Source organism: Rhea pennata, chromosome 2 (assembly GCF_028389875.1).
Source record: "Rhea pennata isolate bPtePen1 chromosome 2, bPtePen1.pri, whole genome shotgun sequence".
Lineage (NCBI taxonomy): Eukaryota > Metazoa > Chordata > Aves > Rheiformes > Rheidae > Rhea > Rhea pennata.
The window spans coordinates 23022937-23049827 of NC_084664.1; the positions used below are offsets into that span (position 1 = coordinate 23022937).

General features: G+C 39.7%; 1 protein-coding gene across 1 annotated transcript in view; it reads left to right on the top strand.

Moving 5' to 3' along the window:
• Positions 1-26891, top strand: part of CUBN (cubilin) — a 142788-nt gene that overhangs the window by 83568 nt on the left and 32329 nt on the right. Inside the window, exons 37-53 of the mRNA XM_062569066.1 lie at positions 1585-1790; positions 2751-2932; positions 4435-4624; positions 5685-5882; positions 6195-6341; positions 7260-7450; positions 7716-7887; positions 9935-10109; positions 11185-11363; positions 13094-13303; positions 13598-13738; positions 15131-15312; positions 17244-17415; positions 18407-18613; positions 21690-21839; positions 22704-22825; positions 24746-24971. Coding sequence (XP_062425050.1) covers positions 1585-1790; positions 2751-2932; positions 4435-4624; positions 5685-5882; positions 6195-6341; positions 7260-7450; positions 7716-7887; positions 9935-10109; positions 11185-11363; positions 13094-13303; positions 13598-13738; positions 15131-15312; positions 17244-17415; positions 18407-18613; positions 21690-21839; positions 22704-22825; positions 24746-24971 — 3050 coding nt within the window. The remainder of the gene's footprint in view (positions 1-1584; positions 1791-2750; positions 2933-4434; positions 4625-5684; positions 5883-6194; positions 6342-7259; positions 7451-7715; positions 7888-9934; positions 10110-11184; positions 11364-13093; positions 13304-13597; positions 13739-15130; positions 15313-17243; positions 17416-18406; positions 18614-21689; positions 21840-22703; positions 22826-24745; positions 24972-26891) is intronic.

Below are 26891 nucleotides of genomic sequence, written 5' to 3' on the forward strand. Positions count from 1 at the left end.
CCTTCGGCAGGGTAGTTAGGTGGTTGTTTAACCATGATGTGGATTTCTGAGCTTCCCTGTTTCCCAGTGTCAAGCAGCAGCCGGTGCCAAGGAAGAGAACACTGTCCCCTTGCAAAGCTGATCAGAGGTTAGCAGGAAAACAAAGTAATTCTGAAACTTGCTTTTACAGTTAATCGGAACAAAAGGAAAAGTTGTTCAATAATATGCTAACTATAAAAAGTGCAATTTTTTAGCGCATACTGACTCATTAACACAACAAAAAGGACATTATAGCCCTCCTTTACTCACTGAAGTGGAGTATAAATACTACAGCCTGAAAATATTTTCCAAAATATTTGCTACAAAAAATGAATAACAACACTAGATTTAGAATGAAACAGAAGCTATCAGCAGAACATATATTTGGATACATAAAGTGATACTGGGTTGATGTAGGCTCTTTTCCTTTAGTTACATATACCTGAAAGATAAGCTGAAAACACTGGAAAACCTGGAGTTATTGTGTTAGAAAAAGGTATCTATTTTACTTAGTTTAACATAGGGGTTTTATGAAGTTTTGTTGGCATGAGATATTCATTTTCTTCAGCTCAGTCTGAACAAAAATGTCGGTCTTGCATGTTGAGGTTTAGCTTTAAATTAGTCTAAAGTATATCCAGATGAGTGGCTGGAACCATTTCAAAGACAGTCTGTACGCTGGAGACATATGGCTGTGTTCAGGACTGAAGAAAGGGGAGGAGCTGTTACCAGAAAATCAGAAAGCACAAATATTTGAGGCGTTATTTATAAGAATCACTTTCTGGAATCTTTGCTATATATTCATGGCCAACTTCTGAAAAGTATATTGGATTGAATCAAAACACTTCACATAGCATAACTTTACTTAGAAATTGTAAGATAATGATTTTTGTAATCTATTTAGCATTCAGGTCAGTGCAGTAATTGAAAACTTATTATCTGATTGCCAAATCCCATTCCTTTTCTAAGGTAAATACTGTTTTAGAAAAATTTATAGCAATTCTTATTATTTTTCAGAATCAATTACATGAAATAGAAAGAGGCCAGAGAAGCAGTAATATTTCATAACTCTCTAGAAATTGCTTAGGGACTTTTGAGCTCTGAGGTGTTAACTACAAATGAATCTCAGCCCCTGGAAATGTTTTCTGATCAGAAAGCCCCTCCCCCTTTGTAGGGGGCTGCAAATGGATTTGCAAGGCTAAAAGTTTTCTCTGCACCAAGTAGATGCTAAAGTCTAACCTGGTCTTATATTAAAAATCTGTTTCATATGTCAGAAGCTTTCTAAGTTTCAGTGATGTTGCTGGAGAACCAACATATCTTTAAAAGGGCTTAAGAACTCTTCAGAAATCATAACTTTTCAAACTGAAGCTCTATCATGAGGTAAGGGGCCAGAAAGGAATGAGCTGGGTATCGGTGGCACGCCAGCAAAGGAGCGGGGATTTCTGGGCTCTGGGGCGCTTCGTTGCTGCCGTCTTCCTAACACCAGCCCCGGGGCGGGAGGGGGTTGTGGCATGGTAGGGCAAACTGAAGGCCCACATCTGCTGATGCTCTCCTACTGCTTTTGAACAGAGCATTTCAGGTGGAACAGAGTAATGGCTGCAGCAAGGACTACCTGGAGATTCGGGAAGGGAATGAAACGGGCGTGCTGGCAGGACGATTCTGTGGTGACTCTTTGCCTATAAATTATACATCTACTGTTGGACATGTCCTGTGGGTGAAATTCGTCTCAGACAGCTCAGGCACTGCTGGTGGTTTTAGGGTCGCATTCTCGCACTGTAAGTAAATGTTATTTAGTTGGAAACTATTGTTCTTCCATAACATTTACAAAAGGACTCAAAAAAGTGAACATCTGGCCTTGTAAAGTGTATTAGAAAATTCTTGTGGAGATCTGGAAGGCTATTATTTCACTTAAAAATATTTTCTAACACGTCTGCCTAAGCTTTAGAAGGATACTCTTTCTAAAGCATATTAGGACAGAACTCATGTGCATGTAAATCTATTAAGTGTAATACAATCAGAAAAATTAGACACAAACTTTTTTTCTTTTTTTAATTATTATAACAGACGATATATTCAAATTGAATCGCATTATCCTTCTAGAAGCAAACAAATACCATGGATTAGGCAAAATATAATGTGTTCTCTATTTCACTGGCTGTTTTCTAAATACATTTCTCAGTTGATCACCTAGTTTTCAGATTCATCCTTTAGCAGTGTTGGGCTGAGAAGACATGAATAAGAGCTACATGCTAACAACTTCTACAGTAACCCGAGGTTACCAGTAGCCTTAAAGTTAGAAATATCTGACCATATGCAAGAGCTACTTGCAAGTATGCAGTCAAATTCAATGTTTATGTTGCCATTTATTAGGCAATTGACAAATTAAGAATAAATAATTTATTTTTCAGATTTCCATTTTCTTACTCAATGCTTCCCAGGAGCAAGTGGGTAGGAAGCAGGAGGAGGGAGGGGGAGTGGAACCATGCAATCTCCACATCTCTCCTACAAGCAGAGCTGCATGGCTGGAAGGGGTAATTTCCTTCAGATAAGGGTGCAGTCATTCCCCATCACAAGGAAATAGTTAGATGTGCATCCTATTTGAGACATAGGTCTATGCCTGGAAGTGCCCTGAGTAAACTAAATCATAGGGGCTGAAATAAGAGCTATGTTCCAGGCCTGGGCCATGATACTTCATTTAGATTAGAGGCATGAGTTGTCTCTTTCTTGTTTTTCAGTGTATGGAAATGACATTGTGGGAAATAGAGGACAAATAGCTTCACCACAGTGGCCCAGAAGTTACCCTCACAATTCCAACTACCAGTGGCGGATAAGTGTAAATGCTTCACAAGTTATCCATGGTCGTATCCTGCAGATGGATATCGAAAATCATTACAGATGCCATTATGACAATTTAAAGGTGATTTAATTGTGAGAAGTTCTTTTATTTTAATTAAATTTGATGAAAATAATGGAGCAACCTAAAAGAGAAGCACAAAGAATTTCCACAGACCAGGCTGGGGCTCATTGGTTTTACTTTGTTACCTTTTCATTAGTTATTAGGAAGAGTCACATGCGCTTTGGTTCCCTAACAGATATTTCCAAGCTGGAAGTTTGAAACTTACTGAAAATAAATCCGCAATGGTACAATCACGATTTTTTTAAATTCAAGAATTTCAAGTCAGATACCAGGCTAAAAGATTGAACTTTGCTTGGCGCTGGTTCAGCTGAGGACAATAGTGATAATACCAGCCCAGTGCCTCTAGAAATAAGGCCATTTTAAAAACCTACATGTTCTTCAAAACTCCCACTGCGCACTGATCCCCCCTGTAATTCAGTCTAGCCTTTTTCAGGCTAAAAATACCGTAACCGCAGTGCTAAGCAAAGTGGAACAATACAGATAAGTCTTATATAAATAGCTACTTAGGTAAATAATGTAAATCTCTTCTCCTTTGTTTTCTATCAGCTGATCCGATAATTATCTTTTTATTTCGTCTTGTTTGGTAACAAGAAAGGTAATACTAGATCAATATATTTGAATATAATTCATTATCAATTCACTAATAATCAAATATTACTTCAAAAAGGAAATGTAACTTCTTGCATCTCATGTCAGATTTAACAGCATCTTCTTTCTTCCAGCTCGATCTGGCTTTCTTTGTCCAGCCCTCAGAGAGGAAGATCAGTTTTTTAAATCAGCTAGATACTCAGTGGGTATAAATCAGCCTGGGTCCTTTAACCTGACTCAGAGGTCAGACCTTCAATGTAATGTTATTTTTCTTTTTTCCTAGCTTTCTCTACTGGACATGTTTTTCTTGGGTGAAAGAGAACAAGAACGTAAATAGGTTTGAAAGGCAGCAAAAGAGAAGCACCTTTTAACCAACCAAGAATTTAGCTTGTAAATAAATAAAATGAAAATATTTTATTACATATTTATTTAATAGATTAATATATTTAGATATATTAGATAGTATATATTTAATATATATAATATCAGGGGAAAAAAGGAAAAGAAAAAATCCAAGAAAATTAATCCCTTTTTCCTGCAGATTTTATTGTTTTCTCCTTAGCGAAGCACAAGGTTGTATTAATGGATTTTTTTCACACGAGAAGCCAGCCAGTGTCCCCAAAGACGCCTTCTCTGTGACAGAGGAGCTGAGTTTGATGGCTTCTGTCCAGGTCCTTCTGTGAGAGCTTCACAATTAACAGCATTCAATGGGAATTTTACCCCATTTCCTTTGTAGAGGCAATGGGTCCCCCGATGGCTCTCACGGCGGTCCGGGGTTTGCTGGAAGAGCCGTGTCCTTCTCACTCACTTGAACGAGGTCGCTGTTCTGCTCGAAACGTTGCTGGGTATGGGGAGGCCAGACAGGTGCCTCCACGAGGAATGGCAGCTTCGCTCCCTCCTCCTCCTCCGTGCAGGTTTACGACGGCCCCAGCGTTCATTCTCGTCCTATTGCGACCTACTGTGGCACGGCCCCGGCTTCCTTTGCGACCTCTGGCAGCTCTCTGACGGTCCAGTTCCAGTCAGATTACTCCGTGAGCGGAAAGGGCTTTCTTCTGGAGTGGCATGCGGAGGACGGTTCTCCCGCTGCACGCACCATTGCTAGAGGTCGGTCTCTAGTGGGGTGCACGGCTAAAAGTGATATATATATATATATATATACCCAGGGATGTTCTGAGCTTTGCCTAAGGGAACTGCAAACCAGTCCTCCCCCCAGAAGAACTCCTAGTTAATTAATTGAGACGTTGATATTTTAATTAAACATTTTAAACACTGTTTTAAAAATGAGACTTTATGTCTCAATAGTATGATGGAAGGGTATTTTTCTTTATACTGGTGCTCCATGAAAGCTAAACCTTTTATATACTTTAATGAAAAAAGGGTCTTTCTTGAAATACCATCACTGGCCCTTCTGATTTGAAACATTCAGAACATGAAACTGCACCATAAATAGAGAGAATACGTTCAGTATGACCATATATCTCTGAGAAGTAGCTCCTGGAAGGAGAGGGAATGTGCTTATTATATCATTGATTTTGTTTGAGCAAGTAAAGCAAGAGAAAGTTAAGACTAACTAGGATGTAGCGAAATATCTTGTTTCTAAATCTGAAGACAGATTTTTGGGGACAGAGGGACTAAGGATCTCTGGGGCTCTCCAGAATAGCAGCAGTATTTTATGGGTTTATGTGCTGGGAGAGCACTGAGCCACTAGATCATCAAGGACTCCATCTGCCTAATAACATAGCTGCAACATTAGGGATGGAGAAGGAAAAGCACTTCAGTTTGAACAGAGTCAAGACTGTTTAACTCAGCTAATTAGCTTACCAGTACCCGATTTGTATGGTAATATATGCAGCTTTCCTTTCTGACGCCTTTGTTAAATGGTGCTGGATCTTGTTAGGGCCTGTCCTAGATACTCCTCATAGTAAAATAGATCACATCGTTACTACACCAGGCAGCAAAGGACTATAGTCCTTGTAGGTCTAGTGTCTCAGACTTTGTACTCAGTCCAAATACAAGCAATGCCTGAAGAAATACATTCCTGTGACTACATATATCATTGTGTCCTCATTGTGCTTAGTGGTAGGTCTCCTAGCTTACCTTAAGTATGGGTCAATGTTCAGTTTAAAAAGTGGATGCTTTCATTTTGTCTCCCTGTACATGGCAGGTGCTTGCGGAGGGACTGTAACAGCTGAAGAAACACCTTCTTTCCTTTTCTCCCCGGGCTGGCCCATGAATTACAGAAATTTTGCTGACTGTGTATGGCTTATCAGAGCTCCTGGATCCACTGTAGAGTTCAATATCTTCTCCTTAGACATTGAATCTCACAGTTCATGCAGCTATGACCAACTTATTATTCGAGACGGTGAGAAGTCAATTTTGCTCTGCCCTGACAGCATGAAATAGATGCCCGAGGTCTCAGTATCTAAAATTCTCTCATCCATTGAGCTGAAGTAATCTAAAAAGCAATAGGAGCATGCTCTAAAGAAATTTTGAATATTTTTGCTGGTTCACTTAAAGTTTAGCAAAATATTTGATGGTCTATGAAAATGTTTCTTGGTCTGGGAGGGTTTAAAGATCTTGAAAAGCACTTGCCTGAAAGTGTGAGACCCACAGCAACTGACAGGGAGGTTTGAATGTATTTGCTTTAAACACTAACATATATTGTTGACCCTAGGAGACACTAGTCTTTCTCCAGTATTGGCTACTCTGTGTGGACGAGAACCTCCTGGGCCAATAAGATCAACTGGAGAGACGATGTTCATCCACTTCATGTCAGATGCAAGTGTCATTGGAGCTGGATTTAATGCCTCCTATTACAAAAGTAAGATTTGTTTCCCTTCTCCCTGCAGTAAATATCTGTCTTGCTGCTTACTGCTGGGAAGAGAAAGAACTGACTCTTGATGGCATTTTTAACAGATGTCTGCACTCTATCCAATTAACCACACAGATGAATTATTCACATCGCACAAATGCACATTCATAAATCTCTGACTCTGTGAAGGTAAAATTTGCCATTTTCACAGAGATATAATGCAATGAAGCATGATTCAACTAGGCCAGTCACTTTCCAGAAATAAGAATAGTGTGTACTAAAGGAGGTTATAACAGCTCTGCTGAGGGATGGAAGAGCAAGAATGCCCAACTAAGAGAAGGAAATGAACAACTCGAGGCAGAGACACAAACCAGGCACAGAGAGATGCTGAGAGCTGCGTTAAGTTCCAGCTGGGATGTTAGCAGTTTGCAGTAGTGCACCTCCCACATGCATCAGGGAAGGCAACATATTCCTGAACAAGCTAGAGGCACCAAAAAAGATGTAATGAAAACGGTGGGCAGCCAGGGGAGATTGTTCTGACTTGCAGCTTGTGGTGGTGATAGTGGTTTGGTCCATAGCTAGAAGCAAGGAACGCAGATACTGTAAAGATATGCTTGTGTCATGGAGATCCTTGGCATAGCTACCTGCTTACTTTTGTTTCTTAAAAAGTTTGAGAACCAGGTCTCAGTGTGAAGATACTTGATGCGTGTCATTTTGCAACCTACTGCCTTGTATGTGGCAGATCATTCATTGTGTGCACCGCTGCATGTCCCTCACTCTTCAAACACTTGCTTCAATGTTTCCTTTTATGTGTCACGTCTTTCTTTTAGGAGACAGGAGGTTTTTTGAGTATGTATGAGTATTTGAATGAATATTTGAGTAGTTAACGCTAATGTTTTCTTCTTGGCTTCAACTTCTTTTTCTCAGGCTGTGGAGGCTATTTGCATACAGGCAGGGGTGAGATCACATCCCCCAACTACCCTCAAGACTATGCTCCTAATCTGAATTGTTCCTGGCACATACTGGTAACCTCTGGATTTATCATCGGTGTCCATTTTGAACAGCCTTTTCAGGTGAAGGCAGAGGATGCTTCCTGCAACCATGGGGATTATGTAGAGGTGAGGTTATTGGATAGGGCCCCAAATCCTCAAAGCTATTAAAGCTACTTGATCTTACAGATTTCAGTGTAAGACAACCCAGCTTCTCAGGAGGTGGAAATACCAAAGAGAAACACCAAAGAGATTCGTTCTCTGCCTCTCTCTTATTTATTTCTGTGTGTTAATTAATCACTAGGTTATTGTTTTCCCCCAGGGCTGGAAGCACTCAAGGTGTGCACTCCAGGGCTGTGCGCTTGACTGACCTTAGCAAGTTTTCTTCTTTCAGCTAAAGAATGGATTAGATGCCGCTGCCCCACGTTTAGGGAACGGACGGTTTTGTGGCAGCAGCCCCATCTCTACCATGTACACCTCAGACAATCAGCTGCTTGTCCGATTCATTACTGACAGCAGTGATGAGGGTCAAGGATTCAAACTGAAGTATGAGGCTAAGAGTCTCGGTAAGTCTCGGTAATAAACACAAGTTGTGCAACTCAATAGAAATAACTTTGAATTTGTTCTCTTAAATGAGTGGTTTGTTTCTTGTTATAAATCCTAACTCAGAAAGACTATAACTTGGTAAAAGCAAATGTCTGGAAAAATGTCCTATTTTCTATTTCAGCAGGTTACTTCTGATCCTACTTTCCATTTTTATTCTCTTTAAAAAGAGACAGTTCCAGCTCATGGAAACTGGAGGCATTAAAGTAAAAAAAAAAAAAAAAAAAAAAAAAAAAAAAATCTGATTGTCAACCCTTTATGAGGGAAGTAGGATCTGACATTAGAAAGAGATATTCATAATTCATACAGGAAAGGAAGAGAAGCTGGAAACAAGAACATGATTTTCAGTATGCAATACACAGTGCAAATGCTAAGTTATGTCAGGAATGATTCAGTCTAGTGTATCTAGAAAAGTGATAACATTTCTCACAAGTTGTGCTCTCAACTGAGAAAATAACATCTCTTGTCAGAGATAACATTTTCAAAAGGCGGAGACTCAGGTTGCAGGATAAATCAGGGACTTGGCACTTGCAGTTGTTCTGCTGTATTTATGAAACATGCAACTTGGGACACAGGGAGTTCTCCTTCAAACAGTGACTAAACCATGACCATGCGCCAGCAATGTGCCCTTGTGGCCAGGAAGGCCAATGGTCTGCTGGGGTGCACTAGGAAGACTGTTGCCAGCAGGTCAAGGGAGGTGGCCCTGCCCTTCTACTCAGCCCTGGGGAGGCCTCATCTCAAGTTCTGTGTCCAGTTCTGGGCTCCCCAGGACAAGAGAGACATGGAGCTACTGGAGAGCGTCCAGCGTAGGGCTACGAAGATGATCAGAGGGCTGCAGCATCTGCCCTGTGAGGAACGGCTGCGAGAGCTGGGCCTCTTCAGCCTGGGGAAGAGAAGACTGAGGGGGGATCTTATCAATGTGTACAAGTACCTGAAGGGAGGGTGTCAAAGGGACAGGGACAAACTTTTTTCAGTTGTCCCATGTGACAGGACAAGAGGCAATGGGCAGAAATTGAAGCACAGGAAGTTCTACCTGACCGTGAGGGGGAATTTCTTCCCTGTGAGAGTGACGGAGCACTGGACCAGGTTGCCCAGAGAAGTTGTGGAGTCTCCTTCTCTGGAGATATTCAAGGCCAGCCCGGATGCACCCGTGTCTACCATGCTCTAGGTGACCCTGCTGAGCAGGGGGGTTGGACTAGATGATCTCCAGAGGTCCCTTCCAACCTTAGTGATTCTATGATTCTGTGATTCTATGATAAACATGAACTAAACATGGCTAGGGCAACCTGTCAGTCCAGCTGAGTTTGTAAGTGCTTGTTTTCTGCCTACTTTTTCCTGTTGCTACAAAGAATCCTTGTTAGCATTACTCTAGTGGATGCCTGAAGGGAATGGGTCATGCTGTACAGTAATATTTTAACCATTTCAGCTTAGAAAGCCTGCCTGACTAAAACCCTTTATTTACCAGCATTATTAGAAGGGTTTTTTTTTTCTTTCTGAAAGCTTTAAGCCAAAAGTAAAGATAATTTTGTAGGATAAAGGACCTGAACAAATCCTTGTGTTTGCTCTGACTGGCATTTCTCACAGATTCATTATTGTCTCAAAAAGACATTTCAGCATTTGGAAAGTAGAGGTGGGGAATGATTCACAGAGGAACTAATGGATCTGACCTGTTGGCTTTCTAGCTCTTGGGAACTAGGGTAGGAGTAAGGCAAGAAGCATGTTTCCTGCTGGGCTTAAAAGCAGTCCAAGGACAAACTAATAGCAGTTTAATTGAGGGATATGAACATGTGGAAATGAAGGAGAACTGGGTAGGCAGAAGCACAGAAGCTCAGCTTTCTATACTGCATTAAAATGTTTTCCCATATTAAGATTACAAAAAGCATTTGTTTTTGACATGACTATATGACACCAAAAGGAAACTGTGTTAGAATATAGTGATGACTCATATTTTTGACACCTCACCCATTTCCTTAACATGTTGTTTTTTATTGGTAATCTTCTCTTTCCCAGCTTGTGGAGGGAATATTTATATCAATGATTTCAACCTCGGTGGATATATATCTTCTCCCAACTATCCAAGCAATTATCCCCCACATGTTGACTGTGTCTGGACCATAACTGCTCCTAATGGACATGCGGTAGAGCTGCAATTTGAAGATCAGTTTTACATTGAACCTTCACCAAAGTATATATCTACATTGTTTTGCCTGTGTTTCCTGAGAGATTCCATTCTGATTCTTCTTTCCCTGTTACTTTCTCTAATTCCTCCCAGAGTGCTCTTCCAGATTTACAGCCAAGAACGACTAAGAAATTTTTGAGAGAGGTTACTGATTCTATCAAGTCATTTGTATGTATTCACAGGACTTCTCATTGCATGACAGAGATCAATAAAACAGGCAGAGAAAGAGAAGCCGTGGTAGGAAAGATATTTTCTGTAAAATGTGTGCCATATAGTCCTTTCACATTTCAGTTTCCAGCCACTGTGGCTCTGAATTGGTTTTAGTCCAGTGGGTCACATCCACAAAATATTTGTCTCCGTCTTCTATTACCTGCCTGCTGGTTTGCCATGGATCTACCTGTTTTGCAAATCCTGTCTGAAGCATAAATACAAGGCCTGGTTTCCAGCTGAGGTAATTTCATTGATTTGGGGCTGTACCAGTACATGCCGAAGGCAGCTCTCACCTGCGAGGCTATATACAGAAAAATCACTGCAGGATGGAGGATCCTGAAGGTGTATTTCCTCTCTGGCTTCCTAGAAGGTCTTCTGGGGCTGCTCATCATTCAATAGGCAAAGCTGTCAGTTAAGATGTTTTGGGCCTTTCTGTACCTACCAAAGTAGGCTGTCAATTCTGAATATTGATTCTCTTCAGGTGTCTTATAGCTGTTCCTTAATTCAGCAGTCAACAAAGAGGCTTAATAGGGAATATCTGCTGAATCTGAACACTGACAGAGATGTGCATGTTAGACTGTTATAACTATTTTATTAGCATTGTTCGTACCCCCAGAGATCTGGTTGCAGGTCTGATCAGATCATAGACTGGGTTTGGGATGAGTCTTTCTCCATGCTTCTAGCACCTCTTTTGAGTCAAAACTTACATATCTATCACAAATTATAACTGATTATGAACTTCTTGATTCTGTCCTCAACACATTGTATGGGAACTGATCTAATTCACTGTATCTTCATGAGTTTGTGTAACTGCTGAGACGTTTTAAAGCCATTACTGCTGTACACTGAATAGAAAACTCTTCTCTTCTAGCTGTACGTTTAGTTACTTAGAGCTACGCAATGGTGCCGACTCCAGCGCCCCTGTCCTTGCCAAGCTCTGTGGAGGTTCGATGCCAGGCTCACAGAGATCCTCAGCAGCTGTCATGTACATGAGGTTCAGGTCGGACAGCAGTGCCACACATGTGGGATTCAATGCAAAATACTCCATCGGTAACATTTGCATTTATCAATTTCTCTAATTTTAGAAAAGATTTAGGTCTCAAGTCCCAGACTTTTGTAAGGGGGCTTAAATCATTCATAAGAGGTGGTCTGACAGATACTTGCCTCTTACAATTATTGAAATTATTCAATTATTGAGCTAAGTCATTAGAATCATTGCAGGGGTTAACATCAGCATGTACTCCATGTAGCAAGAGGTGCAAATTATAGCAGAACAGGAAAATATTGACAGATCTGCAGTAGTGGAAACAAAGACTGGGTAAGCCCCTGTCAAAGACAAGGGAAAAAGGCACACTAGCAAAAAGGTTGAGGCAGATAAAGTCAAGCAATATGATTTGGTTTTAAATATGCAAAATTAAGTTCACTTTTATGAGCAGCAAGCTGAAGGAGAATGCAAAGATCAGCTGAAAATTCGCAGAAAAGAATAAATTAAGAGTTTCTCTATGTAAATGTAAATCAATGCGTATTAACAATGCTGCTAGACAAACAGAAGCAGCGCAACAATGGTGCAAAAATGGAGTGAGGGGTGAGATTCGTTATCTGTCAAGTGGGAAAAGAAATACTTTAAAATTATTTGCTTTCAAGCTGAAAACAATGAAAAAGATTGGCAAAAATTTAAACTTAATTTAAAAATAGCCTTTGATCAGATTCAAAATTATGATACTCTTTTTATGTAATGTTCATAATTTTAAAAGGACAGCATCTATTATGTTAGTGTCACACATATAAGACAGTCTAGGACTGTTAATTTTTCAAAGGCAAAGAACTAGACTATATTGTTTTGCACTGGATTTTGTTGATCATGTTAGACCTCAAATACATAAACAAATATATTGTGTGGTTATATGTCTGAAAGGGAAAACTGAAGCCACCTGCAAGAAAATATTGTTGGTATGCTGAGCCACAATTTACATTTATCTGTAAAAGATTTTCACCATCTCAACTACGTCCGTCAACTGGAATAAAGGACTAGTCACTTAGCATAGTATGAACACAACTGTACAAGGCAAGCATGTACCTATCATCATTGCCATGAAAAGATTATAACTAGCAGACACACAGAATATGCTGTGAAATCCCATGTATTACCCAGGGAATATTATTTGCTCTAAGCCTTAGTATTATGAGCTTATGTTTGATAGGTACCACAAAGAAATGAATTTTCAGAGGGCAAGAAATAAAAATAAATGAACTGTGATATAGTCCTTTATTGAGACATCATGAGGAGTGATAAGGAAGTAGGAAGGGAATCCAGGAAAGAGAAGAGGAATCTGAACCATTGATATAAGCCCAAACCAGCAATCAAATTTGGTCAGTCATAAAAATTTAGATCAGTATTTAGCAGACTATATTTCTTTGTAATTGTCCAGTAGGGATTTCCATATGCTGATTGTGGTGTGTTTGATGTCTTTTTAAGAAGAGCTGGATTTTCCAGTAAATATGGATGTTGTCAGAAATCAGACATAGGCCTTAAAATCTGTAAGTTTATTCAAATTAGTGACAGACAGGTCAGCGAGGAAGGGATGCTTACAGTGGAAGGGTATATGTGTAAAAAAAAAATAGTACTTGTTGAATTAGGAGGAGAATGTGGAATCTGAAGGCAGTTCCCACTGTATTACCTCAAAATGAGTCAGTTGTCCCACAACTTTAAGTCCTATTTAGGAGGAAGTTCATCTCTTTGAGGTCCTTCCTTAGAGTAAGAAATGTCCTTGCCTTTGCAGCTCCCTGCGGTGGGACAGTGATGGGACAAACTGGCACCATTGAAAGTGTGGGGTATCCTGACCTTCATTATGAAGATAACCTGCTGTGTGAATGGTTTCTGCAGGGACCCAGGGGCCACTATCTTACCATCAGCGTAGAAGACCTAGATATTCAAAACTCCTCTGAATGTGCAAGAGATTTTGTGGAGATCCGAGAATACAACACCTCTGGTCAGAGAACTGTTCCAAAGTTTGTCTTCCCTTCCTTAATACTGCTAAAGAAACCTCTGAAGAGGTTTCAGAAATAATTCCCCACTGCATATAAAAAGAGCCCTTTGAATGAACAGTGCTCCTGTCTGCCTTGCTTGCTAAAGCAAAGCAAACAAAGCCCTTCCATTTCCCAGCGATGACTTAATTTTACTTGTTTACTCCTGTCTACCTAGTTAAATTGAAAAGTGATCCATCAATATAAATGCAAATAATGTCTTTGATATAAAATTGTCTTTCTGTTTTTGACTTGTGCAGGAAATTTATTGGGCAGGTACTGTGGTAATACTCTCCCTGATGCTGTGGACACCTCTGACAGTTTTGCTTATGTCAAGTTTGTCACTGATGGATCAGTCAATGCCCGAGGATTCAGACTGCGCTTTGATTCCAGTGCTGAAGGTTGGCTTTATAAGGTTATAAGTTTCTATCAGGGAGGCAACACATACTACACACCATAATTATTATAGTACAGCACACATTCTAGATCACTTATTCTTGGAGTAGTGTATATTTGCTCTTCACATCTATGTCTGGGTTAAACATGAATAGAGCTCTCTGATCACTAGTTGCCTTGAGAGGCAAGCAGACTTCTGCTGTAATGGATATTGCCCTCAACAGTAGATCTCAGACAGTGAAGCCACTCTTCCACACCTTTTCTTTCCAGCCATCCGTCCAGTGATGCCCTGCAATATTCCTCCCCTATCCTCTTGTCAAGGAGAAAGGTTTAGAGGAATGCTGTGATTTTTCATTATGTTATTCTGTTCCTCTGTGGTGGATGGTATTCTTAAATCTCTAGCACCTAAAACCCATATTTTGGAGTGAATTCTTCTCCTCTGCAGCCCCTGCTCAAAAAGAATTATTTGTGGAAAAGTGGGGGAAAGGGAGCTGATGATGAAAAAACTCATACGTTTACTCACCTCCTTTGGGCAATTCCCTTAAATAAAAAGGAATTTCCACCACAAACTCCAGACTTTATTTTGCTTCAGAGATTTTACCTTTCGAAGTAAAAGGTCTTTCTAGACTTACCATTAGTGATGAAGACAGGACATATGCAATGAGTTTAAGAGCTCTGCGCTGATCAGGACTAAGGACATAGGTCTGGTCCTGCTTCTTACTTCTCTCTTACATTTCTAAGTATCCATGCAATGTGTGTCCCACCAAGATCTGGCTACTTTTTAAGAAAGAAATTCTTCTCAGTAGTGGTTTCAAAGACTCTCTTACCAACCCTGTGGAACTCCTTCCATCTCATTTAAAATCTCAGCTGAAAGCTTCCTTATCCTTCATCAGTGCTTCAATAAAATAACTGAGGAGGAGGAGGAAACAAACTCCAAAAGCACTCCCAAGACACTCTTATGCAAGTGTAGAAACGAAGTTTTATCAGTAAAAATTTAACACCAGTTGATGCACAGATTAGACCATTCTTCAGGTGTCTATGAAGGTGAGGAAAAGGACCAACTCTCCCTCTGCACTCCATTAAATTCTTTGACTGTATTTTAAGAGGAAACCAAGTATAAGACATAAGTCTGACAGGAGCCCTTCAGAAAAGAGAATATTAAGAAATGGACAAAAAGGAGTTTCTATGGTCAGTGGACATTCAAATTTAACACCTACTTCTATAGTTGAGTGATCAAGACTGGTGAGAACTCAGCTGTTTAGACAAACATGGACAAGACAGGCATATCACATCAAGTACTTGGGCTCTCTTTTTTCTTGCATAGTTAATGTATTCTTGCTGTAACTCTATAAGCAATGCTATACTCAAAAAGATGTTGCAATATTTGGGTATTTCAGAGTGTGGTGGCGATTTTACTGCCCCTGTTGGAACATTTACTTCTCCCAACTACCCCAACCTATACCCACACAATCGAGTATGTGAATGGAGGATCACAGTGGAACAAGGCCGACGTGTCAGCCTAACCATTAATGATATGAAAACTGAGGAGCACTGGAGGTGCTCATCGGATTATGTGGCTGTGAGTATGAGCTGTGAAGGCAGAAAATGCTGTTTCTGATCCTTTTATGTGACACTGATAGAAATAACACAGCTGACGTCATTTATATGTCTATATCTGGTTTTAAGACAAATCATAATTTCACTCGAATAAAATGGATATAACGAGAGAAAGTTAGCTCTCTAGGTTGCCTAAATTCATGTATTTTTTTAGAGTATGGACATTCTGGAATTCACAGGCCAGGCACAGGGTAGGATTTGAAGAGCAGACTTCAGCTTCATAATTTTAACAGTGGGCAGGGGCACCTCCAGCTCCCCGAGTCTCCCTTGGGCCTCCAGGTATTTCTGGCACAGGAGCCGCAGGGTTCTCACAATACAGCTCTAACGTTGTTAGGTCCTTCTCTGTCAGCCATTCACCTCCAGGGCTGCTAGATCCTTTTTGTCCTTCTATTCCCATAGAGTGTGTCAAGGAAAGTACCTTATCCTTTATTTTCCTGTGTATGTGTCTTATATAAGTTATTAGAATTGGCTCTTTATCAATTGTGGGGAAAAAAAGCTTTGTTGTCTTTGATGGCTTTAGATACCCATTTTTTGTGGTCACAAAGTCCATCAGTCAAATTTCAAGTCTCTCTTGATTTTGGGGGTTGTTACTTTTATTAAATTAAAAAAAAAAAAAAAAGACGACTATCACAAGTTGCAACAAATGGCTAGTACTGGCTTGTACCTCACAGATTCTGCAGGGAAAACAGGGAAAAAACAGAAATTTTTCTCTCTTCATCATCTTCACCACTAAACAGGTTGTTAATTTGGCCCCAGTGGAGAACAAAAAAAAAAAAAAAAAAAAAAACCCAAAACAAAAAACAAAACACAGCAGGATGTACATCAGATGTGTAAAAGCTTCAGAAAGGTCAGTTGGAAAGAGGGTTCCTTTATGAAAGCAGCAGAAATGGGAGATGGTGCTGTGAAGTGTGATGCTCTGAAGACTAAAGCAAAGGCTGAAATAAGGGGGAGCAAGGGATCCATCTCCTCCGTCTTTTCAAGTGAGGCAGAGTTCCCTACATTGTCTGTACCCTGGGTCCTACCAGCAGATCTAGTTTAGTTTTTCATTTGTTGAGATTAATGGTGCAAACACATGAATTTGCTTTAGCGTAATCAGAATTTAGCTCATGCACACATGTGAAAGTGAGAGAAGTCACTCTCCCTTGTGATACTTAGCTAATGATCTTCACCTCTCTATTTTCCTTCACAGATGCTTTAGATAGACCATAAGAGCTGACTTTCTATCAATTAGTGAAGTAATGATTCCTGAAATAAAGAGCTATCCTGCTAGCTTTTGTGTCATCAGCACTCTTACTTATTCCAAATCTCAGTGCAAAATGTCTTTACTGCTTTGCCTGTGCTGCTAAGATAGTAGTAGAAGGAAGGAAATTAACTCCTAGGCTAATGCTGTATGAAAGAAGCTGTTCAAAATCCACTTGGATTATCAAAAAGTGAAATGTTTCAATTAATCAAAAAATGCCTACTGGCACTGAATATTTTACAATAGATTTTTTTGTTAAAGCTGATATTTGCCTTAACAAGTATATGAAGATGATCATCTGAAAAGGAATGAAAATGATTGGTACCTGGCATTAGTAAGTCATTCAAGCTCTACGTATTGGGATAAAATACTGTATAATTTCTCAACAGAATGTTTCAATTTTTCTTTAAAAAAGAGGGACTATGTTTGTGTTTTGCCAAAATGCACAATGTGTTTTTAATGTTTTACCTCAGAGCCTCATCCATTCAAGTCAATGGAAGTTTTTCCCAAGGTTTTGAATAGATTTGGGAACTAACCTTCTGTAAGGGACAGCAATGAACTGCATATTAAAGATGTGAAGCATTTGGCAGCAATGCAGGAGATGCTTGTAATACTGTATTTTGGTCTCCTAAGGGTGTGTTTTGACCCAACAGGTTTATAATGGCCTCAGACAGAATTCCCCTCGACTGGCCAAGCTGTGTGGCGAGAGAAGTCCAGGCACTCAGGTGAAATCATCTGGAAACACAATGAAAGTTGTTTTGGTGACAGATATGTCTGGTTCAGCCAGAGGCTTCAGTGCCTCATACACGTCTAGTGAAGATGCAGGTACCATTTGTTTTTGAATTAACCTCAGATGATTGATCTTTGGTGAATCGTTTCATAACTAAAAATATGGATGCATGTCAAAAAATGACCTAGACAAATAACAAATCTCTGATGCCTTTTTTCTGTTACACGTGTCTGAATGGGACCAGATGATATATCTTTAATTAGCTGGAAGGACTTGAAAAAATGTGGAGTGTCTGGGAGTTACGGACTCATGTGCCTACTATGTCAAACTTCAAATGGAAGGAAAACCACCTTCTGTTATGGATCATACTCCTTACTCCCACTGCTGATTTATTGTCTTCACTTAAATAGTATTGAGTAAAAGAAGTACTGAAATGGTTTTATTTCATGAAGAGATCCAAAAGACATAGTGACATAGACCATTTGAATAATTCAGGTGCTTCCTTATTACTTACCAAGGGGATAAGTAATTTACTGAAGCTTGCTGAAGTGCGGCTAACCTATTTTGCAAGCCTAGCCTCCAAAGAGGAGACAGCTGGCAGAGCCTTATTATTAGAGCCTTGTGTCTTTCAAACTTGATTCTTCCCCCATGTATTCATCCTCTGAAGCATTAGTGTATTGCTGTTGAGAGTATTTTGCCAGAGAAATCATCCTCCCTTGAGTTTAGGATTAGGTAGTGGGTAGGGCTAAGCAATGCTGAATAAGATGTGCAGTGTGATCTTATCAGAAAGCTAAATAATGCTAGTTGTATTAATGGTGCTGCTGAAATATTTTATTTGATCATGAGAATAATTGTTGTTCTTCCTTTTTACACGTGTTTTTAAATACCTCCCAATAATTTTCAAGACACTAATAAAAAATTAACTTGTACACAGCAGCAGACTATAAAAAAGGAAGAATAGGAATAAATTTTGATCTAATACCTACATATGCTTGCTGACAGGAGCATATGAGAATAAACAGAGGCTGGATTTTTGTTCATACAAAAATTACTCCTATTTTAAAATAAATTATTTTGTTTCTGCAGTTTGTGGTGGAGCCCTTATTGGATATGCAGGTGGGAATTTCTCTTCTCCTGGTTATGATGGTGTTAAGAATTACACAAGTAACCTGAACTGTGAATGGACTATTGAAAACCCTTTCCACTACAATTCATCCATATATATCTCCTTTGAGGATTTCCACGTGGAACATCACCAGAACTGTCATTATGACTACCTAGAGTTGCGAATAGGTTTGTATGCTCAGCAGGGGTATGGAATAAGCCTCTCAATATTCTGATTATTTGACTGTGTTAGTGCCCAATCTTATTCCTGTATATGAAACATTGGCTGTAGGACACGTGCATTTGAAAGAGCATTCACCTTCCATGATGCCTGCTAGACCAGGAGGGAGATTTCACTGCCATAGCAATGGATTCATGGATCTAGTCACCTTTTCTTTTGAGAGGGATGGGGCTGGGGGAGAAGGGGAGGAAGCAAGGGTGGACAGGCAGCTGTGATGGTTTTGTGTTTTGTTGGTTGCAACACACATCTGACTCTTTCTTTACAATGGACATGAATTTTCACCTCCTGTCCCTTGAAAGATGATAGGGAGCAGCTGGAGCCATCAGAACAATTCATTTGGTCCACAGCCCATTCTCTCCCTACTCCTGAGATGCCTCCAGGGACAGCAGGAGTGAAATAAAGAATGCTTTAATTATTCACAGGCTCTGGGCTTTATACCACCCCTTTTGTATAGCATAAGGTGATTCTCCAAAAACAAATCCGTATTTCCCATGATACTGCATCACAAAGTATAGAATAAAGCACTGAAGAGGAAAACAGAGCACTAATGCACCAGTAATATCTTTGTATATTTGAAAATCTGTAGCTCTTTGCAAGAACAAGGAATGAGAAATATCATATGAAAATAACTCAACTAATACCAAGTGTAGTATGAAAGCTCCAGCTGTTGTCTTCAAGGAGAGGCCATATCTGTGAGTCCCAGAGAGAGTAGATTCTAATTTACTAGGAAATTGTTTCTGAAAGGTGGGGGGTCTGAGGGTAGGAATCTCTTACATCCTTATTTGCATCCATTTGACTGAGAGCTCTTAGTCGCATAGCATTAGTTTGTTCTGTCCAGAGCAAAAGCCTGTGTTGCTGTGTAGCCTAAGAATTGCCTCCCATGTATGCACTGAAGCTGGGAAATAATAGAAAGAGACTAGAGGAAAAGAAATAATAAAATATATCTGGTCAGTTACCCATCAATTCCCATTATGCTCACTTCACTGTAAACCTCAGGTCAATACAATCAAAAGAAAGGGGAAAAAACACGGTCTTGTTTTGCTCTACATAGCTTAGCTGTCTAAATAATAATGTTGATTTTGGCCTTACTAATGGATCTTTAGTTTCACAAGAAGAGACTCATGTCAAATGCAGAATGCCCTAATTCTACTGTATATGCTCACAAGTAGAGTTTAGTGAGCTGAGGGGCAAAGGGTGCAGAAGGTCACTAAACTCCAGTAGATGCTGCTTGAGACTCTCAACGCAGCAGATATGAATTTCTGGAAAGGTCCAATTTGGTAGTAGTGACCTAGGAGATCCTGAATGAAGATGAGATAGATAAAATTCTTTTGAGTCGCCCATACAACGTACAAGTATTAAATTAAACAAAAAGGCAGAAAAGACTCTGTGTTCTCTAAGGAACACCACAGAGACAAAACAAATACTTAAAATTTCATAGGATAAAGCTTAACATTAAATTATTATGTTATCAGCCACGTATATGTAGTTTCTACATGCTAATACAGCTGTATGTGTTACTACAGTTAAATATGCACTTTACTCTTGGGTTCAGGAGACCATCCTTTGGCTTTTGTGAATGTGTTATTTTTTTTCAGACCATTCCCTTCAATTTGAACCAAATCTCACAGAAGAATTGGCCCTTTATTGTAAGAACACTTTTGCATATTGATCATCTACAACTATGGCCACCTGGACATCCACAAAGGCAGTGATAGGTGTCCAGACCCTTTTCACACTGCTGGGAGAAAGAGACTGTGTAACCTTGGTCACTCCTGTCATATAGTCAGACACTCCATAGGAAGTGTAAAATAGGAATAGTATACTTCACACTTTATTAATCAAAGTAATTACTACTATTTCTTCGTAAACTGTAATTTATCATGAATGTCTTCTGCTAGTACAGATTGGTATCTTCTTTAGTGCTTGTTAACATGTAGCAGTAAGACAGGTTGCATCATTTTTTTGTGTAATTTACATTAACAGAATTTGATTTCCCTCTACTTCAAAGCATTTTAAAAAGTGTCTGTGTCACTGTATATGACAGAAAGATGAAGCTACTCAGCCATGTGACTTGGAATAACCTGTGACAGGGCTTCGACAAGAGCCCCAAACTTCTCCTTACTGCTTTACTGCCATCTTTGTGGGAACGGCCTGCCCCTCTGCTTGAAACTAGGAGTTGCTTTCGGAAGGAGATGTAAATTTAAGACCATCATTCTAATGTTATTAGAGAAGCAGATTTAGGAATTGATGTTGCCTGGATGTTTTGAGGAACACATTTGAGGAACATTTACTTTCCTTCTCCTCCTGAGTAGACAAAACTGAAAATGATTACTTTTACCAACATGACTAGGTAAAAGCTTGTGCTGACATGAGCAAACGTTCAAAGTCACAGGCATGTGACTGCCTGTGTCATGCTCTCCTAGGTTTCAAGGATTCAAGCACATGTTGACATTTTTTAGCCATACACAACTGCACATTCAGCTCACTGGAAGAGAGATGCCCACTATTAATACAGCAGTCACTAAGCTTGTTCATGGATGAAGTACATTCCTACATGTTAGAAAACACAGAATCCTTGTTGACCTTAATGAAGATGCCATGAACAGAAGGCTCAATAGACTTCCATGTGATCCAGTCCTTGGGTCACCCCTTCTTAATGTCCTTCTCCCAAATTTCTGTAACTAAATCTCTGCATTTTCATGTCTGATGAGTCATACCAAACAAAGGCATGTGGGATTGCAGAAAGAGCCCAAGATATTAAAAGAATCATTAATTCAACTTTTTTGAGAAGTCCTTGATTCTAGAGACTTAGATTCCACCAATGAACCGCAGAGTTCTACGTATATAAAACAAATAATCAGCTATTAAGTACTATGTATAGTTTCCTGTTTTGTAATCAAAAAATTAAATGGATAGTTCCTCGTTTATTTTGCATATAACCATGTGAATGTATGTATTCCTTTCAGTTACTGCAGTTATTTTAGGATTCAAAAACTATACTTTTTTTTTTCTTTTTTTACTCAGGGGATGCTGATGGAGAACTAATAGCCAGACTCTGTGGCCAGGCCGCGCCATCTGTGCCACTAGTAATAGCTGCCCCCTGGATCTGGGTACACTTTGTAAGTGATGAAAACACAGAAGATAAAGGATTCTCAGCCCATTACACATATGAAGGTAAATGACATGATTGACTCGATGGTTGAGGCAGTTTGGGGGAATGTTGCATTCTCTTGGTGATACTGGGAATTCACACTATGGGATCAGCTCTCAAAGAGGTCCTCAAAGAGGTGGGCCTACACAGGGCCCACCACTATTTATATCCATTTCAGGCAAACATATGCTAGCAATTGAAATTTCAGATTTATTTTCTGCTTCACTATTCCCATTCTCTGAACCGCATTTGAGTTTTTGCAATGCAGTGCAACACTCACAACAGATGGTTGCTCTTGGGAATAGGAACAAAACAGGTAACGCTAGCCAAGTTTGAGTTACTTCAAATAGGCCTCCAGAAAGCTAGCACGGCTGAGACGTATTCTGCTGCTTGAACCTTTGCACTCATTTTGAAATGTGCTCAGAGCCGTATCAGTGCAAATTACACCACTTTGCCATTTACAGGCCAGCACAACTGTTTTTTCTGTCACAGCTGAATTTAGTCTTGGTGCTTATCTAGACACATCAGCCACTTTTTGACTTGATTGTGCTGGCCTAGGAATGGCTCCAGTTTGGTTAGGAGTCTGAGATAAGTAAATGGAAGATAAGGTAGGTAGAAGAGGCAGCTCTAAGTGTCAACTGGCAAAGGTTTTGCAAAGCTATATTAAGTGTCAGAATAAATACAGACTTCAAGGTCAGTTAATCTCTTTACTTACCATTCAAGGAAAAATATTTTAAATTTTGGATTTTCCCAGGTAAATTGATCATCCTTACCTGTATCAGTCCTACTTAAATATGTTTTAGCTATTTCAAGCTCAATAAACATTCCAGTCAACTGCTTACAGTGTTCAGTTTTAAAATAAGTAACTGTTACCTTTTTTTCTTCAGCCTGTGGTGGTATACAGTCAGGTGAAAGTGGAGTTATCTCAAGTCCTAACTACCCAGAGCCTTATAGCAACCTGAATCACTGCTCCTGGCTGTTGGAAGCCCCTGAAGGTGAAACCATCACTGTGAGTAACACAGTGCTGTAGAGTTCTGTGAATACAGCTGGCTGTGAATAACATCCCCTAAGTCAGGAGGGGAAGGTTTTAAATAATTTGGAAAATAGGAAATGAAGAAATGAAAAATCTCACCATCAGGCTTATGTAAGGAATGGGGGGAAACAGAAATTACAACTAGCCTAGACTGTGCTTTTTCAAAAGACAGAAAGATTCTAATGAAACTTGACCCTAGGACATACTTTTTCCCTAAGAGCCTAAGCCTGATTTTTCCTTTAACACAGAACTCTCTATGTGTAGAGAATTAAAATAACTCACGTTGTTAAATGTTCCTGCCTGGAGAAGTATTCACTCATGAGACTACACCAGCACTGGAAGTGTTTGCACCTCTGCAGAAAAGAAAAGTTACAAGCCATTTTAAATTTACCTTCGTGTCTTAAAGGTTAATCTGGAATTGAATATGGTTCCCTGTACAAATTACATCAATAAGAAGGTACTCTCATTTTCCAGGGACAACTAATGGGCTGCCTGAGGTACCAGCCCAATCCATCTGTGCCATTCCTTTAGCCAAAATGCCAAGGGGGCAAATTAAGCACCTTTATAACCAAATAGTGCTAAACTTCACTCATTGAATTTTCTGATCCTTTGGAGAACAGGCCCAGTCAGTGACATTTTAGGTCTAGATCAGTAAAAACAACTGAAAAAACACCTGAAGAGCAATTTTGTAAAACACACTGCAGAGTTTCATATTTAGTGTTTTTCATTAATTTCCATATCATATTTTTCTCATGTACAACTACAGAGACACTTTTTATAAATGCAGATTCACAGTCCTAACTATTCTGCAGCATGTTATTTTGATCACTATCTAGGTAATTGCTCATTTTCAGGGAATACAGGAAGATCTCAGTACAACATAAAATCTCTATTTATTCCACAGATTTATTTATACCAGAACTAATCTTAATCATGTGTAAGTAAAGTGGTTTTTTTCCTAAGAAGACTGAGCAGTAGCACCCTCAGTGAAGGCAAACTAACCTTTTCCATTACAAGCTGCCAGTTTCAGTTGCTGGTTAAGTTCCAACCTTGAACCATTTGAGCTAAATTTGTCTGTATTTGCTCTTTGCCTCAGGCAGAGCTCTTGCGGAGATGAACACTGTGAAAGTTATAGGGAGAAGTACCATGTATTTGCTAAGCTTTTCCACAAAGATCCCAGTTCTGGAAACTAGCAATAATACCTTATTGAAAGAGGGCCAGGCTGTCATTAGTGTACATCAATACTGCTACATCAACAAATCCTGGAGTTTACTTGATCAGCAGATCTAAATCTTTGAACTGGAAAACCCACCAGTGTGCATCAGTCCAAGCACAAACAGGTTCAGTGTGGGAGGGAGAGCGTGGCAATAGCTGCCTGCCCAGCCTAGTCTATTTATGTGATGTATCCACGGCTGCAGGAACCAGCCATGCAACCGTTTCTCTCAGGTTGACTGGAAACCAGCATTATTTTCAGTGGTCATTAAGTGGTCTGATTCAAGATGGTAGAAGAAAAAAATCCCAGGCTTTCTGCTTAAATAGCTGTTCATATTTGAATATGTAACTTAAGATTTCAAGACCAGACGCCTTAAGATCAGGAAAGTGGTTCAACACCAGCATACATCCAAGACATTTCTGAAACACATACTTAACTTTAAACATATTGTTAATTCTCATTAATACCAGTTTTGAACCTGTGTGTTCATCTTTCATTTCTCTCTTCATGCTGAGTAGCTGCTATTACTTAGAGAGATTTCAAGCGGCATTTGCAGGAAAGTAAGAAGGTGAAGTGAAGGTCAGACAGTTGAGCACATTCAGAAAATCATTGTAGTGGATGGAATTGATCTAACCTCTCTGCCAGTGGTGTTAAGTCCTGAATGTTGCTTTTGTGTGTTACAGCTTACTTTTACAGCCTTCCACCTTGAAAGTCACTCACTCTGTAAGTGGGACTCTGTTACTATCCTGAATGGTGGCTCTCCTGGGTCTCCTGTCATAGGACAGTATTGTGGAAATACATCGCCTGGGACCATTCGGTCCGGTTCTAGCAAGCTAGTTGTGATCTTTAACTCTGACCATTCAGTGCAGGGAGGTGGCTTTTATGCAACGTGGGCAGCGGAATCTCTAGGTAAGAGAAAAATAATTGTTTTGTCTTTGGTCTAACGTAGCAGAACATCATGCCTATTTAGCACTTTTCAGGTACAATGTGAAACAGGGCTCTCTCTCTTTAAGTGTTTGCCTTACAGAACAAAAGAAATACCTGTTGACATCTTCAGCATTCCTCAGAGAAGCCAAGGCTAAAATAGTCAAGTATTAAACCAGTCTCCTCTGATCTCATACAATGTAATCAAATTTGGACTGATATTGACTACTCAAGCCTACTGGCAGATTCTCAGTGTCTGTAAAATGATACCATGCTCATTATGTTCCCAGCAGTGGTAATCTGGTGTCAGAGGCTGTGAGACATTTCATTTTTCAAAAAATGTTTTTTTCATGATTTGATTTGTTTAAACATTTAAAACTAGAAAGAAGTCAGGTTCAAACAGAGGGGCTGGTAGAACTTTTCAGAGAACATGATTGACTCAATAGCCTTAAAACTCTTCCACTTCAATGGAGATGTTACACTTTTGAAAGTGGTACACTTACATGACAGAATTGGTGAATTTTAAGAGGAGCTACCTCCCCTCTGTTGAAATTATCATCTCTTTGGATGAAAAATAAGGTAACTGACCACTGCAATCCTTCTGGTTGATGCAGATTGTCCATTAGTCAACTACCTAGTAGTCTTCTCATTGTCAGTCGTGCCTCAGTTGAAGGGTGGTAACTTCCCTCTCAGAGTGTCCTGATAAAATAGTATATCAATAGTTTGGGCTTGTGTGAATATATACTGGAATATCTACATCATATAAGCAGGTTTTGACACTTTTTCCTGTTGTCACTGGGATTTCATGCATAAAAACCTTTTCTGGTGTAGCAGGCATTAGCATACACATGAAATGCAAGTCAATGCAAGTCAATAGTGTTTTTGTGAAAGGACATTTTTCTTTTTAAACACTTAGTTTCCTTTCCCTTGCTTTCTTACATCAGCATTTGTCCACTGACAGATGTCACAAAAGCCAGAGCTTTACACTCTGTATGTGCACACAGAACTTGGCCTCGTATCTTTCTAAACAGAATTGTTATTATCTTAAATGGAAGAATGAAAAAAATAAAATCTTCCTTTTAAAGCTGATACCAATATTTTTCATTGAAGAGGAAAAAAGTAGAATGTTACATAGCTTTTTTTCTTCTTCACTCATCCTATTACTACATAATCTCTGAAGTAATATCAGATTGTTAGTGCTGAATGCACAGCCCTAGTAAATTATTCTTGGCAATTTATCTGTAAGTATGTTTCAACTTATCTAAACTATGTATAGGAACATGAGCTACCACAGAGCCATGACTGGCTATGCTCTTTTATAAATTAATCTGCTAACAAATTTTTAAAGGCGTGTATTCAGCTGTCTCCATACTGCAATTCACAGGGCTGCCTCTGGCTGGAGGGGAAGCCATCATTTTGCCCTGGGTCAACAGATGTAGCTTGAGTAGATTCACATGTTGAACTGCTTGTTGTAAAGTGAGAAAAACTGGGATATAGCAATAGAATGGGTTTTGTCCCCAGGGCATTTCTCTGAATAGCTGTCAGCCACAGTGTGCCTGCCCTGGGGTGTGGGAAGGACCTTACACAGTCTCGAGAGGAGCTCCTCAGCAGTGTGTTTCTGACCTTCATTCTGTGTGTGAGCAGTAGTCACTCCTAATTGTCAGGAGCGTGCAGATGGACCAGAGCAAAACTGGCAGGCAGAAGGAGCTCGTGAGGAAGAGAGCAAAGTACAAAGAGAGCCCTCCTCTGGAGTGTAACTACCTCTTTGCTGCAGGGGTAGGAGAATGGAAAAATAAGCAATAGAGGGGTAAATGAAAGCTGAACAGGTGCTAGGGCGCTTGCAGCCATTCAAAGCTGAGTACTGTGGGAGCAGCAGCAGGAAATATTTTGAGCATCTCTCTCCTG